The 15346-nt window shown below is 43.8% G+C and overlaps 1 protein-coding gene across 2 annotated transcripts; it reads left to right on the top strand.

Moving 5' to 3' along the window:
* The first annotated feature begins 7002 nt into the window (after positions 1-7002).
* On the top strand, positions 7003-15309 carry pcyt1ba (phosphate cytidylyltransferase 1B, choline a). Of its 2 annotated transcripts, none has more exons than XM_014157256.2 (8): positions 7003-7356; positions 10314-10413; positions 10641-10757; positions 10977-11128; positions 11737-11815; positions 12091-12233; positions 12947-13135; positions 13324-15309. In XM_014157256.2, the coding sequence occupies exons 1-8, from the start codon at positions 7267-7269 to the stop codon at positions 13537-13539; spliced, it is 1086 nt and encodes a 361-aa protein (XP_014012731.1). In that variant the 5' UTR covers positions 7003-7266; the 3' UTR covers positions 13540-15309. The 2 variants fall into 2 exon arrangements, with proteins under 2 accessions (XP_014012731.1, XP_014012732.1); XM_014157257.2 differs by lacking the exon at positions 7003-7356 and adding an exon at positions 8375-8554.
* The last annotated feature ends 37 nt before the right edge of the window (positions 15310-15346 follow it).

Raw genomic sequence — 15346 nt, 5'->3', positions numbered from 1 at the left:
TCGACATTGATGTAGGCTTCTACCTGTTTTGCATCATCAAAGAACGAAAGCAGCATAAAAGTGTGGATCTACATCTGCTGCTTGGACATATAGACTATTCTCACATAGTCAGCGGTGAGTTGCCATCTTTTGTCAGTTTCCTCCACCAGCTTTGTTTTAAGACATAGTGGTGGGGCTGTCATCCTCCACTGAGGCCAAGTGACGGCGTTTGAGGTTGGCCAGCATGGGCATGGTTGCAGATAAGGATGCGTGGTCCTCCTTGGCATGCAGCTCAATCAGGGTGACCATTGGCTTCAGCACATTCTAAATATCCTCTGCCAAGGATGCGTCATTTTTCCCAGTGTAGTTGGGGTCAGAGAGGACTGGTATTAGGGGCCATCTCTGTTCTAACAGACGCTTGAACATGGTCTGAGAAGAGTTCCACCGTGTGGAAACTTCTGTTGGATCAGATATCAAATCAAATTGTATTAGTCACATGTGCCGAATACAACAATACACCTTACAGTGAAATGCTTACTTACGAGCCCCTAACCAACAGTGCAGTTTCAGAAAATACAAACAAGAATAAGAGATAAAAGTAACAAGTAATTAAAGAGCAGCAGTAAAAAATAACAATGTATACAGGGGGGTGCCGGTACAGAGTCAATGTGCGGGGGCACCGGTTAGTTGAGGTAGTATGTACATGTAGGTAGAGTTAATTAAAGTGACTATGCAAAGTGACACAACAGAGAGTGGCAGTGCTGTGGAGAGGTGCAATGCAAATAGTCTGGGTAGCCATTTGACTAGATGTTCAGGAGTCTTATGGCTTGGGAGTAGAAGCTGTTTAGAAGCCTCTTGGACCTAGACTTAGTGCTCCTGTACCGTTTGCTGTGTGGCAGCAGAGAGAGCAGTCTATGACTAGGGTGGCTGGAGTCTGACAATTTAGTATAGAGGTCCTGGATGGCAGGAAGCTTGGCCCCAGTGATGTACTGGGCTGTTTGCACTACCCGCTGTAGTGCCTTGGTCGGAGGCCAGGGAGTTGCCATACCAGGCATATTCAACCACTTTTGTAGTTTCTGTTTCTGGCTTTTGCTCCTTTCTTAAAATGTGCCACAAGGTGCCTGGCTTCAGCCACAGTGCGACAGATGTGGTATTGTTTAACATCGCCATTTATGCAGCCCAGCACATCTGACTTCTTTAACATCTGCCCATTCCTCTTCCTGGCCCAGTATATCTGCACACAAAACCATGTTTGCAGTGTTTTCGTGTACCACAGTGACCCTTTTACCCCCTGGGATTTTGGATGTGTCAGCAACTTCTCCATGTCTCTGCACAATGTTGGCTGTATTCTCCAGTCTGGTCAGCTGTAGGCTAGTTGTCTAGTGATATTGGCGACCATCATCAGCTGATCAATAACGCTAAATAAATGGTATACTTTTTCTGGCCAAGGACTGCACAGAGAATATCAATACACGCATGCACCTGGAAAACAAAGCGATGAATGCTCTAAACAGCTGACTGACAAAAGCAAACAATTATAAATCAACAGATAAATCTAATGCATTGGAATAAAGGCAAAATTGACATTTGTTTCTAGTGACCAGGCTGAGTTAAAAGCAAGGTTGAAGATACTGTACTGTAGTTAGCCACCTCCACCGAATATTTTTTGATCAAAACAAACATCATTACCATCACAAAAAAGGAAGCATCAGTCATAATATAATTATAAACAGCCAATGTCTATTATTTAACATTACTATTAAAATACTCACTTAGGAATGGATAATTGTTTACAAGTTGCTAGCTATCCCATAAATCCATCCCTGAAAACCACATAATTTTCAACTTATTCTGTGGTTTGGTAACTTCCTGTTAAAATTGATGGACTCTGGCTGCAAAGTTTGAAGAAATGGAATGTATGCGTCAGCCATTTCTCAAATGGAACCGTTGACCGAGCTGCGATACCACTCCTTTGTGGACTGTCCCAATTGAAATGAATGACATCTGGTGCAACGGACTGCTCAGATGTAATATAAATGGAGCATCAATCGGACACAGCTGCATTTCCATCCAATTGATTACACCTGTGACAACTCACTAGCTACTCAACATTTGCTCTCCCATTTGCCCAGCTGTCGCTTGTTGGTAGATACAGATAATGCTTTGATTCTCTTCAAGCAGGAGGGTAGTATCAAACAAACCACCAGCCAGTTCCATGTGTCAATAAACACCCCCTTGTTTATGTCAAATCCCCATGAGTTCACCCCCAGTCCTAACAAGCTTGCTGGCTGATGTACCTTTTGACGCACCAACAATGAAATGCATCTAAAAATGGGAAAAAATAACAGAATTATTAGCCAACCCCTTACAAAAAAAGATTGCCGTTTTGAAACTGCAGTAACTGCAGTCGATTGTGGTATTTTGGAAGCAGTGATTGCAGGATAACTGCAATGTACTGCAGCTGAACTGCAGTTATACTGCAGTTACACTGCAAGATTACTGCAGTAAACCTTTTTTTAATATTTTGGACACAGTATCTGCAGCTAAACTGCATTCTGACTGCAATCTTTTTTTGTAAGGGACATCATTGGAAATGAACAGACAACTAATGCCCATAAAAGGAACTAGCTAAAGGGGTTATCAAACAAATTACCTTCAAGAAAGACTTGAAGGTAATTCCCAGTCGTTGTCAACCGCAAGCTAGCTAGCTAGCTAAGCAGCCGAGAGCTAGCTGTACATGGCAAGACAGCATCTAGCTACAGTAGCTAGCTAGCTAACGCTAGGTGGTGGCTGGCATGAAACACCTGCACAACACTCAAAATCAATGATATATAATTTTAAAAGCATTAGCTCGCTAGCTCGACTAGCTAATAATTTCCCTCACAGACATTGGTCTAAAAGCCTTTCATGGGTAAAATATTGAGCAAGAGTCAATCAAGCTAGTTAGTGACTTTTATCAAATGTTTCCAAAAAATGTTGTACAATAAATCTGACAATCAAATATGAAGTAAAGTTGAATTGGAATACCAAATGAAATTAAGACAAGTTTGTTTGAAACACCCTCTATTCTGCCTTCTCCCTACAGTTCTCAGCCATTAGCTTCGCCCACGACTGCCTCACGTGAACTACAATCCCGACGCTGTGTTTGAATGTTTAGAAACGCCAATAATCATCGCTTGTGATACGGCTTTCGAAACACATGGCCCTTATCTTTCATCAGCAGGAAATAATCTTTCAAATGAAAAGCATACACTTAACTGTAGCAGTTTTGCACAGATCTATACAGCTATGGAGCCTCCATCTAACACAACTACACTTCCACTGCATTTCCTGAGATATGCTTACACACAAGTGTTCTAAGCTCATTAGCACAGGGGGTTGCCTCTTTTCTTCCTTCTGTTTTCTGTAAACAAGCGCTGTAACATGGAGATATGGTTGTGTGGGAACACTAACCCTATCAAGGTGTGTATCAATTTCACTTGTTTTAATGATTTCTTGCTGATATGAAAAATAAAGTCCTTATGCTTTAAAAACTGTACTGCAAACGATGCATGTTAATGTTCAGATCGAGTGTCAGGGATCTTAACAAAACTCCCCCCTACAGAAGACACCTTTGTCCAATGACTCTTAAGTTGTATTCAGAAAGTATTCAGACCCCTTCCCTTTTCCACATTTTGTTATGTTACAGCATTATTCTAAAATGGATTAAATCATTTTTCCCATCATCAATCTACACACAATACCCCAAAATGACAAAGCATTTTTGATTTTTCTTTTGCAAATTGAGCTCTGGTGCATCCTGTTTCCATTTATCATGCTTGAGATGTTTCTGCAACGTCATTGGAGTCCACCTGTGGTAAATTTAATTGATTGGACATGATTTGGAAAGGAACACACCTGTCTATATGAAGGTCCCACAGTTGACAGTGCATGTCACAGCAAAAACCAAGCCATGACGTCGAAGGAATTGTCCGTAGAGCTCCGAGACAGGATTGTGTCGAGGCACAGATCTGGGGAAGGGTACCAAAAAATGTCTGTAACATTGAAGGTCCCCAAGAACACAATGGCCTCCATCATTCTTAAATGGAAGTATAGGTGAAGTCTGAAGTTTACAAACACTTAGGTTGGAGTCATTAAAACTCGTTTTTCAACCAATCCACAAATTTCTTGTTAACAAACTATAGTTTTGGCAAGTCGGTTAGGACATCTACTTTGTGCATGACAAGTAATTTTTCCAACAATTGTTTACAGGCAGATTATTTAATTTATAATTCACTGTATCACTATTCCAGTAGGTCAGAAGTTTACATACACTAAGTTGACTGTGCCTTTAAACAGCTTGGAAAATTCCAGAAAATTATGTCAGGTGTACCTGTGGATGTATTTCAAGGCCTACCTTCAAACTAAGTGCCTCATTGCTTGATATCTTGGGAAAATCAAAAGAAATCAGCCAAGACCTCAGAAAATAATTGTAGACTTCCACAAGTCTGATTCATCCTTGGGAGCAATTTCCAAACACCTGAAGGTACCACGTTCATCTGCACAAACAATAGTACGCAAGTATAAACACCATGGGACCACGCATCTGTCATACCGCTCAGGAAGGAGACGCGTTCTGTCTCCTAGAGATGAACGTACTTTGGTGCAAAAAGTGCAAATCAATCCCAGAACAACAGCAAAGGACCTTGTGAAGATGCTGGAGGAAACAGGCTCAAAAGTATCTATATCCACAGTAAAACGAGTCCTATATCGACGTAACCTGAAAGGCCGCTCAGCAAGGAAGAAGCCATTGCTCCAATACCGCCATAAAAAAGCTAGACTACAGTTTGCAACTGCACATGGGGACAAAGATCGTACTTTTCTGAGAAATGTCCTCTGGTCTGATGAAACAAAAATAGAACTGTTGGGCCATAATGACCATGGTTATGTTTGGAGGAAAAAGCGGGATACTTGCAAGCCGAAGAACACCGTCCCAACCATGAAGCACGGGGGTGGCAGCATCATGTTGTGGGGGTGCTTTGCTGCAGGAGGGACTGGTGCACTTCACAAAATTGATGGCATCATGAGGATGGAAAATTATGTGGATATATTGAAGCAACATCTCAAGACATCAGTCAGGAAGTTAAAGCTTAGTCGCAAATGGGTCTTCCAAATGGACATTGACCCCAAGCATACTTCCAAAGTTGTGGCAAAATGGCTTAAGGACAACAAAGTCAAGGTATTGGAGTGGCCATCACAAAGCCCTGACCTTAATCCTATAGAAAATGTGTGGGCAGAACTGAAAAGGTGCATGCGAGAAAGGGGGCCTACAAACCTGACTCAGTTACACCAGCTCTGTCAGGAGGAATGGGCAAAAATTCACCCAAATTATTGTGGGAAGCTTGTGGAAGGCTACCCAAAACGTTTGACCCAAGTTAAACAATTTAAAGGCAATGTTACCAAATACTAATTGTGTGTATGTAAACTTCTGACCCACTGGGAATGTGATGAAAGAAATAAAAGCTGAAGTAAATCATTCTCTCTACTATTATTCTGACATTTCACATTCTTAAAATAAAGTGGTGATCCTAACTGACCTAAGACAGGGAATGTTTATTAGGATTACATGTCATGAATTGTGACAAACTGAGTTTAAATGTATTTGACTAAGGTGTATGTAAACTTCCGACTTCAACTGTAGTTTGGAGCCACCAAGACTCTTCCTAGAGTTTGCCGCCTGATGGTCACTCTGACAGAGCTCTAGAGTTTCTCTGTGGAGATGTGAAAACCTTCCAGAAGGACAACCATCTCTGCAGCACTCCACCAAACAGGTCTTCATGGTAGGGAGGCCAGAGGCAAATCATTCCTCAGTAAAAGGCACATGACAGCCCGCTTGGAGTTTGCGAAAAGGCATCTAAAGGAGAGATCCTTGTTGAAAACCTACTCCAAAGCGCTCAGGACCTCAGACTGAGGCAAAGGTTCACCTTCCAACAGCACAACAACCATAAGCACACAGCCAAGACAACACAGGAGTGGCTTCGGGACAAGTCTCGGAATGTCCTTGAGTGGCCCAGCCAGAGCCCGGACTTGAAGCCGATAGAACATCTCTGGAGAGAATGGGAGAAACTCCCCAAATGCAGGTGTGCCAAGCTTCTGGCGTCATACCCAAGAAGACTTGAGGCTGTAATCGCTGCCAAAGGTGCTTCAACATAGTACTTAGTAAAGGGTCTGAATACTTATGTAAATGTGATATTTCATTTATTTATTTTTTGCTAATTTGCTAACATTTCTAAAAACGTTTTTTGCTTTGTCAGTATGGGGTATTGTGTGTAGATTGATGAGAAGAATTTAAAAAACGATTTTATCCATTTTAAAATAAGGATGTAACGTAACAAAATGTGGAAAAAGTAAATGGGTCTGAATACTTTCCGAATGCACTTTATGTGTACTGAGATTCATGATCAAGGGCTACCTCGCTGCAAGGTGCTGCCTCATAATGGCGTTGATGAGAATGTTGAAGGCAACAACGGATATTGGTGGGCTGACTTGTGATGTTTCTTAAACTATTTACAGTTAACCTCTAGTTATGGTGTAATTGTTTATCTACAACCACACTAGGGGTCGTTCGATACTGCAGGTTGTTCAACCAAATATAGTGTCCTTGGTATCAGGGATCCTTGAGACGTCCCAACTCTGACATCACCTCATTGAAGTTGACATTTTAACTGGTAAGGGTTAAGGTTAGGGTAGGGGTTATGGTTTGTGGTAAGGACGTCCCAAGGATCCAGGTGTGCACTAATATATGGGCGTAAATCGTTTTTGACACTACTAATTTAACACTGGTGATTTTCCAGTGCAGTTTTTTTCAAGAGGCCACCTAATTTGGCCACAAACTTTAGTAACCTGCACACAGCCAACTCGTTTGTTCAACCCACTTGGCCGCAGAACAAGAACCACCAATTGGACATTGTTGATTAACTAGGCCTATGTCCCCGCTGTCCCCCAGTGTGGTCGGTCATGCATGTGATGTGTGGTCGGTCATGCGTTACGTGTCTGACCCCAGCCAGCGGTTAAAAACGCGCACGCCGACCTGGATGCCTAACACTAATCTTCTATACTGGCCGGTGTTTCCTGAAGCTCGTGCGTGTGATCTGGCTCTCGGTCTAGTCCGCTACACTTGCGCGCAGTGTGTCAGTGTCCGGGTCTCGCTGCCTGTTGGCGACGGGTGGGACGAGGGAAGGAAAAATCCAGGACCGTTTTTACATACTCAATGGTTGACTGACGACGGACAGATACGGTTCTCTCAAGATGGTGGGGCGTACAAGCAATGGAACTTACAATTATGCATGCGATCCTGTTGCACCGGGTGTGGCCGGACGCAGGAGGGAATCGGGCACGGTAAGTTAGCTAACCAACTGTGTACACTTACTTATAGCCTAAGTGTACTATGACACGATGTCAGGACCATTATGGCACGGGACATAATGGACTTGGGCTATTCGCGTGTTAGAAATTATGTAGGCTATCAGGTACTTTCTCCCAGTTTACTTTTTGCGGCTGTAGTGAGGTAAGCATGGATCATGAAATTTAACCCAAGACAGCTAAAGTTGTCTCTGACAATGAGACAGTGTCCTATATGTTTTTGAACTTTTATTTCAAGATGAAAAGTCTAGGAGACTCTCACATGAAGTGGTTGAAAGTGAGAAAGAAAGAAAATGAGAGGATGGTCTGGGGTAGAGAGAAGTAAAGATAGAGACAGATGGAGAGAGAAGTGTACAGTTCAGCAAGATCCACTTCGTCCTGTTCCTGCTGCTTCATATAAATAGAATAAGGTCTATTCTGTGCATCAGTGTAATTCAGTGGAAAACAGATACTGTTCCCTGTATATTCTTAAATGTTCTCTCCTCTTTTCTCCCGTAACAACTGATCCCCAAAAGCACTGGATAGGTGTCTACTGCTGTAAAAGCCTTCTGCTTTCACCTATCCTGATGTGGTCAAAGAGGAAAGGGGACAAGAAACAAGCTGGTTAAGACTTGGGACACCGCACAGGGAGGAACCTCAATGTGCATGTATCATATTACTTTCACCTATATTGTGTTTTCAGAGGAGAGGAGAGCAACTGTAGACTATTGAGATATAGCCTCCTAGACACTGATGCTCAATGCCATCCTTCACTGATGGTCCTAGCCAGCTCAGCCAATCCTTGTCCTCCATGCAAATGATACAGTGGGATCTGTGCAGTGATTGGAGCTCTCTCATATATTTGTCATCGCCATGGCTAGAGTTTGGAGGCGCTTGGCTGCTGGTCTGTGAGTGAGAGATCACTCTGCCAAATAGAGGAGGAGAGAGGGATGGAAGAGGTGGAATAGAGGGAGGGAGAGAGGAGGGCAGAGTGGGTGGGGATACAGAGGGAAGTGAAGAGGGAGGGGGAAAAGGCAGAGGGAGGAAGAGAGGGCGGTAGAAAGAAATAGAGAGAGCGAGAGAGGGATCATCTCACTGATGCTGAGTCACAGACAGGGGGTTCAGCCGCCGTATCCCATGAGCCTTTAGGGGAAACATGGAGGAGCTCGAGCACACCTGCCCCCAGCCGCGCACGGTAGGGTGTGTTTGTGTGTGAAGGAGAAAAATAGGGAGAGGCTGGCTAGTCTTCTTGTTGTTATGAAACAGATCCACTGTCTATGTGTGTCTTTGCGGGATGCTCTGAGTGCTGAATGGACTGTGTGTCTGTGTGGAGGGTGGGGGGTTGGGCGTGTTTCGCAGTATTGGCAGGGGTGTGTGTACGTGTGGGCATCGGCAGCCTGGCATAGATCTCCTGATGAGGACACAAAAGCGCAAGGATACAGAGGGGCGACGCTAGCTCCATGCCAGCTCCATTCATTCTATCTTTCTCTCTCTGTCTTTGTTATTCCCTTTTATTCTTTGTGCCTCTCCTTCTCTTCATCATATCCTCCTCCCTATTCCCACATCCCTGTGCCTCTCCCTCTCTTTCTATCCTCCTGTGTGCTACCATCACAGCGTTGTGGTTGTTTTTTTAGTTGAGGTTTTTAGTGTGGTTTTTTTTCCGTAGTTAATCCTTCTTAGACCAGATGTTCTCTGCTTGTGCCAGTTTCAGGGCTTTAGTGAGCACATTCGCTGCGGTCACTCTGATCTGTCGATCGTCCGAGGCCACCGCCTGCCCTTTGTCCACGCTGGGCTCCTCCCCCTTCTCACCTTGCAGTGGATTGTGGGAGAAACGTTACCTCAGTGCGTCCTCTTCACTGTTCTGTTCTGTCCGATCTGTTACTATGGGGATGGGAGCTCCCAAGACGGTCGCTAGCCAAGACCATCTGATGATGTTATGATCATCTCCACCTCCTTTCTGTTCTTCCTCATCCCTTATCCAAATGGATTATGTAGAGGTGGAACTACCTTTAAATATTCAGTGTTATGGATGACAAATGTAGACAAAGGTATTAATATGAACAATCTAAGATCCCATTATCCTTAGAAATCAAGAAACCATGGTTTCTATGTGGTCCTCTAGAGGAGACTGTGCTGTGTGTTTTGTGATTTATGGTTACTGTTCAGTTGCTCGCTCTCTCTCTGTGTCTGTGTGTGTGTGTGTGTGTGTGTGTGTGTGTGTGTGTGTGTGTGTGTGTGTGTGTGTGTGTGTGTGTGTGTGTGTGTGTAAATGAGATCTAGTCTCCCACGGTAACATATAGGTTACATCCAGTGTGTCTCTCAGTTCTCTCGTGTGTTTGGGAGTGGATCCATGAAGTTACTGGGGACAGAAAGTCATGCATGTTCCAATTCCTCTTTCTCTCCTCCCCTAGAGAAAGAGAGAGAGAGATGGAAAACGAGGTGTTGGTAGAGGGAGGGATGAAGTTCCATTTTAGCCCGTAGCAGATCAATAGCACTGGGTGCTGCTCGTTCCCTCATCATGTAATCAATAGTTGTGATAGAGAATAGATATCAGGCCTGATCAATAATCTAATTACTGGAAATATGCCGGAGAGCGACAGGGGAGGACTATCAAGAAGGGGACATGAATGTCATTCAACTTTCCTTCTCTCCTCCGTCGCTTTCCTTCTATCCTCTCCTGTATCTCCTGTTCCTCTCTTCATCCCCCTCTCAAATTCAATTTTTTTCAGATTTTATCACATTATTTCCCTCCTTTTCTTCCCCTCCTTGACACACTCTTCACCTATCATGTTGTGTCTCTGGGACTCCATACCATTTTTGGTTTGTTGAGAGCAGTGAGAGTTTTGTAGGGGTTTGAATTTGATGCATGTGCTGTTCTAATATGCTGCTGTTAGCACTATTACACTGAGCAAAAACCACTTAACAGTTAAATCTCTCTCTCCTCCCTCTCTCAGATGCTGACTGAGCCTGCTCTCTTTGCTAAGGACACCAGCTGTGAGTGTCGCGCCCCTCATGAGAGACTCTCCATTGCTCAAGCCCGCAGAGGGACCCCAGGTATACATTCCTCTCGTCCTCTGTTACACGCCCCTCTCATCACTCTTTTCTCACTATTCCTCCTCTCATCCTCATTCTTCATCCTCTCTTCCTACCATCCTCAGCATCTTCCCTCATAGCCATCTCTTCTTCTTTTCCGCATCCTCTCCTCCTCACATTCACTTACAACATCATCAGGAGAGGAGAAGGTATGTGTTGGATGTACACTGTGTGTGTGTCCTCTACAGTAGACCGTCCAGTGCGTGTATATGCAGATGGGATATTTGATTTGTTCCACTCCGGCCATGCCAGAGCTCTGATGCAGGCCAAGAACCTCTTCCCCAATGCATACCTCATAGTGGGAGGTATGCGCACACACACACACACACACACACACATGCAGATATGTACACAAACACACACATTCATAAACATGTGGATATAATGACTCTTAGTATGAATTACTCATGCATGTTTTGCTATCTGTTTCTTTGTACCTTTGTGACTGTTTCATGTGTCTGTGTGTGTGTGTGTGTGTGTGTGTGTGTGTGTGTGTGTGTGTGTGTGTGTGTTGTGTGTGTCAGTGTGTAGTGATGAGCTGACCCATAAGTATAAGGGTTTCACTGTGATGACGGAGGATGAGAGGTACGAGGCTCTGAGACACTGTCGCTATGTCGACGAAGTGGTCCGAGATGCACCATGGACGCTCACACAGGACTTCCTGGAAAAGCACAAGGTGCGTGTGTGTGTTTGTCTATTCCCATCAAAGCTCTCTGTGTGTTTGTATATGTGTGTGTAAAGACTATTTATGATGCATGCAGGCATGTCTCTTTTCTGTGTGTCAGTTTATCTGCATGTGTTTTCATTTTGTTTCTCCCGTGCTGTGTGTAGACACTGTATATATATGTATGTATATATATATAGACTTTTATAGAGAATGTGTAGAAACTGTGTAGAGATGGGGTATAGACTGTATAGAGATGGGGTATAGACTGTATAGAGATGGGGTATAGACTGTATAGAGATGGGGTATAGACTGTATAGAGAATGTGTAGAAACTGTGTAGAGATGGGGTATAGACTGTGTAGAGATTGTGTAGATACTGTGTAGAGATGGGGTATAGACTGTGTAGAGATGGGGTATAGACTGTGTAGAGATGGGGGTATATATTATGTATAGACTGTATAGAGATGGGGTATAGACTGTGTAGAGATGGGGGTATATATTATGTATAGACTGTATAGAGATGGGGTATAGACTGTGTAGAGATGGGGGTATATATTATGTATAGACTGTATAGAGATTGTGTAGAGATTCTTGTCTTGTGTTCTGATTGTTTCTCAGATCGATTTTGTGGCTCATGACGATATCCCATACTCCTCAGCAGGAACTGAGGACGTCTACAAACACATCAAGGAGGCAGGTGAGTGTGTGTGTGTAGCTGTATTTATGATCAGTGTATGTGTTCCTGTGTGCGTGTTTATAATGTGTGTGTGTGTTCATGTTCGTCCATGTGTATTTATATCGTGTGTGTATTTATAGTATGTGTGTGTGTATTTATAATGTATTTATAGTATGTGTGTGCTCATGTTCGTCCATGTGTGTGTATTTATAGTGTGCTCCTCTTCGTGTGTATTTGTGTGTGTTATGTGTGTATTTATAATGTGTGGGTATTTAAAATGTGTGTGTGTGTTCCAGGCATGTTTGTGCCAACTCAGCGGACAGAGGGTATCTCGACCTCTGACCTGATCACTCGTATCGTACGAGACTACGACCTCTACGCTAGACGCAATCTACAGAGGGGCTACACCGCTAAAGAGCTCAATGTCAGCTTCATCAACGTAAGTGTGTGTGTCGACCTTAAAAATAACGTATGTGTACTCCGTACATTGGGAACGTAACTGACGTCTTTCAATGAACAAACAGACATACAGTATGTTCTGTCTGTATTTGTTGAGAGACCCATACAGATAACTGACAAAATAACGGAAACACCTGTGTTAATGAGGGATACAAAGTATATTGAAAGCAGGTGCTTGCACACAGGTGTGGAATTAACATCCCATCATGCTTAGGGTCATGTATAGAAATGCTGAGCAGGCACTGTTGCCCATTATTTTGGCTACCATGGATGGCTAGAAGAAGAGATCTCAGTGACTTCGAAAGAGGGAGGATAGTTTGGGCACGTTTGGCCGGAGCTTCAGTGACGAAGACTGCTCAACTTGCTGATGTTTCACCATATGCCATGACCGTCTGTCACCAGCTCTCAACCCAACTGAAGACTTATGGGAGATTCTGGAGCGGCGCCTGAGACAACGTTTTCCACCACCATCAACAAAACACCAAATGATGGAATTCCTCGTGGAAGAAGGGTGTCACATCCTTCCAATAGAGTTCCAGACACTTATAGAATATATGCCAAGGTGCATTGCAGCTGTTCTGTGGTGGCCCAATGCCCTTTTAAGATACTATGTTGGGATTTCCTTTATTTTGGCAGTTACTTGTATGTCAGTTGCGTTCCTACAACCTTTCTACAACCTCCCTACAACCTCAGGAGAAGAAGTACCGCCTGCAGAACCAGGTGGACCGTATGAAGGAGAAAGTGAAAACGGTAGAGGAGAAGAGTAAACACTTTGTCTACCGCGTGGAGGAGAAGAGCCATGACCTCATACAGAAGTGGGAGGAGAAATCACGGGAGTTCATCGGTAACTTCCTGGAACTGTTCGGCCCAGATGGAACATGGGTAAGCTAAAGCCTGTCTCTAATGCGCCACTCATGGACAAATTCCAATCACTCATCTGACATTTCACTTCTTTGTTCGCAAATCTCATCTATGAACCCAAAACTGTGTTTAGTTTCTACCTCTAGCCTAGTCCTAATCTTTGAAGAGATAGTTCTCTCACAAACCTCTCTCTCTCCTTACCTTAACAGAAACAGGTGTTTAGTGAGCGTAGTGGTCGGATGATCTCCTACGCCCTATCACCCCACGGGTCGCCTAGTAACAGTCCCCCCCGGCAACTGTCTCTGTCTCGTTCCCCATCTCCCCCCTCACGCTGGCTTCACCCCCGACCAGCCTCCCCTTCCTCACCCAAAGGGGCTTCCGCCTCTTTCAGTAGCATGAGTGAAGAAGATGAGAACGAGAAGTAGGGGCCTGGACTGTGGAACAGACACTTGACACCACGCATATACACACACACCTAACAGCTGATGCCATGCATACACACACACACCTAAGACCACACACTCACATACTGCCTGAAAGGTGCTGTCACACGCACACACTCATTCTCTCTCCCTCTCTCCGACATCCCCTTCCACACACTGGCAGCAATGACTGGATGCTGAAGTTGTAGATATGCAAGACAGAAGGGGGTCATGGGAAATGTAGTGTAGTGCTGTAGCACGAAGAAGCCATCAGTCTCTGTTGCCTGGGCAACGAAGCAGACAGGAGTGTAGAGAACAGAAGATGATGCGACTGACCTGTTTTTGATTGCTCAGGTCTGACAGAGACGGTAAATAAAAGAGCGCCTGTTGATCATATCATTCCATCATTTTATGTCCTCCTTTTTCTCTATCCTTTCTTTTGGTTTTAAATCTCATGTTATGGTCATATTTTAGAGAAAAACTAGGGTAAACATGATAGAAGATATTTTCTGCAATTTCACAACAATCGTCTGCAGTGTGACTATTTGCATTGTGGTATTACGTGAGTAGCAGGGTTGGGGTCAATTTCCAAACCAAATTCCAATTTGAAATGTTCCTAATTGAAAAGAATCAGAATTTTAGTGTACTTCCTGAATTGACTGGAATTGAAATGGCCCCAACCCTGGTGAGTAGACCTACACCATTACAGAACTCTCCAGATAGACTGACTTTATAGACAAACCGACACAGTTTTCTATACAATAAGAGAATAGACTGTCTGCATCATTCTGTTTCTAATTGCATCATTCTGTAATGTGATGCATACTGACTGTGCCCTAGTTTGTAGATTTAAGAGAGAAACACTGTCCTCTAGAGGAGTAAGTAACTGCAGCCTTCCTGGGAGACAAGAGGCCACTTTAGACTACGGAGATGCACCCCACAGAATCACAAATAATTCTGTACCAGATTATTTGCCATAGCAACTGGTCTCCATCATAGCCAGAAGTGTTGCCTCCCGCAGTGTTAAATGTTCCAGCATAGGTCTGAGATTTCCGAGACTACATAGCAACACAAATTAATGGATGTTACATTTCAACAACGGTAACACCATGGATCTCAGTACGTGATTGGTGATTGCATAATGAACAGAACACTTGGAACTTTAGTATCAGGGATGTCCCCCCCCCCCCCCCACTTTCCCAATATGGCCGCCTGCCCGGCCCATCAATTGTAAACAGTGCTTTCAACTGCAACTGGAGAAACTGATCTGTCAATATATTTGCTTTTAGAGAATGTACAATTGTGACAGCCTTCCTTATTAGAAACGAGAGATCAAAGGTTGTATAGCACAGGGATGGCCAGTGTTATCCACAAAGGGCTGGTGTGGTCCTAGAATCAGGTGTTATAACTTGGCTGGAGTAAAAGCTTGCACCCACACTGGTCCTTTGTGAATAAGATTGACCCGCCCTGTTGTAGTAGAATCATTGTGCTCTCCTCTTGTTAGTCACATGACGCAGAACTGTTCTTCAACTCGATGTCTCTCGCTACGACGCCTCACAGGCCACAACTGTTCCACAGCGGAAACCCACATAACATCACTTCCTACCACACCTCCTGATCCACCTTCGAGACGTTCTTGTCCTGTATGCATTATATGTAATCCTGCACTGTGTGTACAAGATTGGGAATGTGTGTTTCTGTTTGTATCGTCTTATTTTCTAATGTATAATTCCTAATGGCGTAATATGTAAATAAATAGAAAATGAAAGTAAATGAAAGAGAAGCAGATTGGTGATTGAGAGGAAACAAT

Source organism: Salmo salar, chromosome ssa19 (genome assembly GCF_905237065.1).
Source record: "Salmo salar chromosome ssa19, Ssal_v3.1, whole genome shotgun sequence".
NCBI classification, from domain to species: Eukaryota; Metazoa; Chordata; class Actinopteri; order Salmoniformes; family Salmonidae; genus Salmo; species Salmo salar.
This window is presented reverse-complemented; position numbering and strand designations above follow the sequence as displayed.

Excerpts from the sequence above, each read along its gene's own strand:
- pcyt1ba (XM_014157256.2), top strand. The coding sequence starts at position 7,267 with ATGGTGGGGCGTACAAGCAATGGAACTTACAATTATGCATGCGATCCT. Across the intron at positions 10,758-10,976 it reads TGCATACCTCATAGTGGGAG|TGTGTAGTGATGAGCTGACC; the intron begins GTATGCGCACAC and ends TGTGTGTGTCAG. Across the intron at positions 13,136-13,323 it reads TCGGCCCAGATGGAACATGG|AAACAGGTGTTTAGTGAGCG; the intron begins GTAAGCTAAAGC and ends TTACCTTAACAG.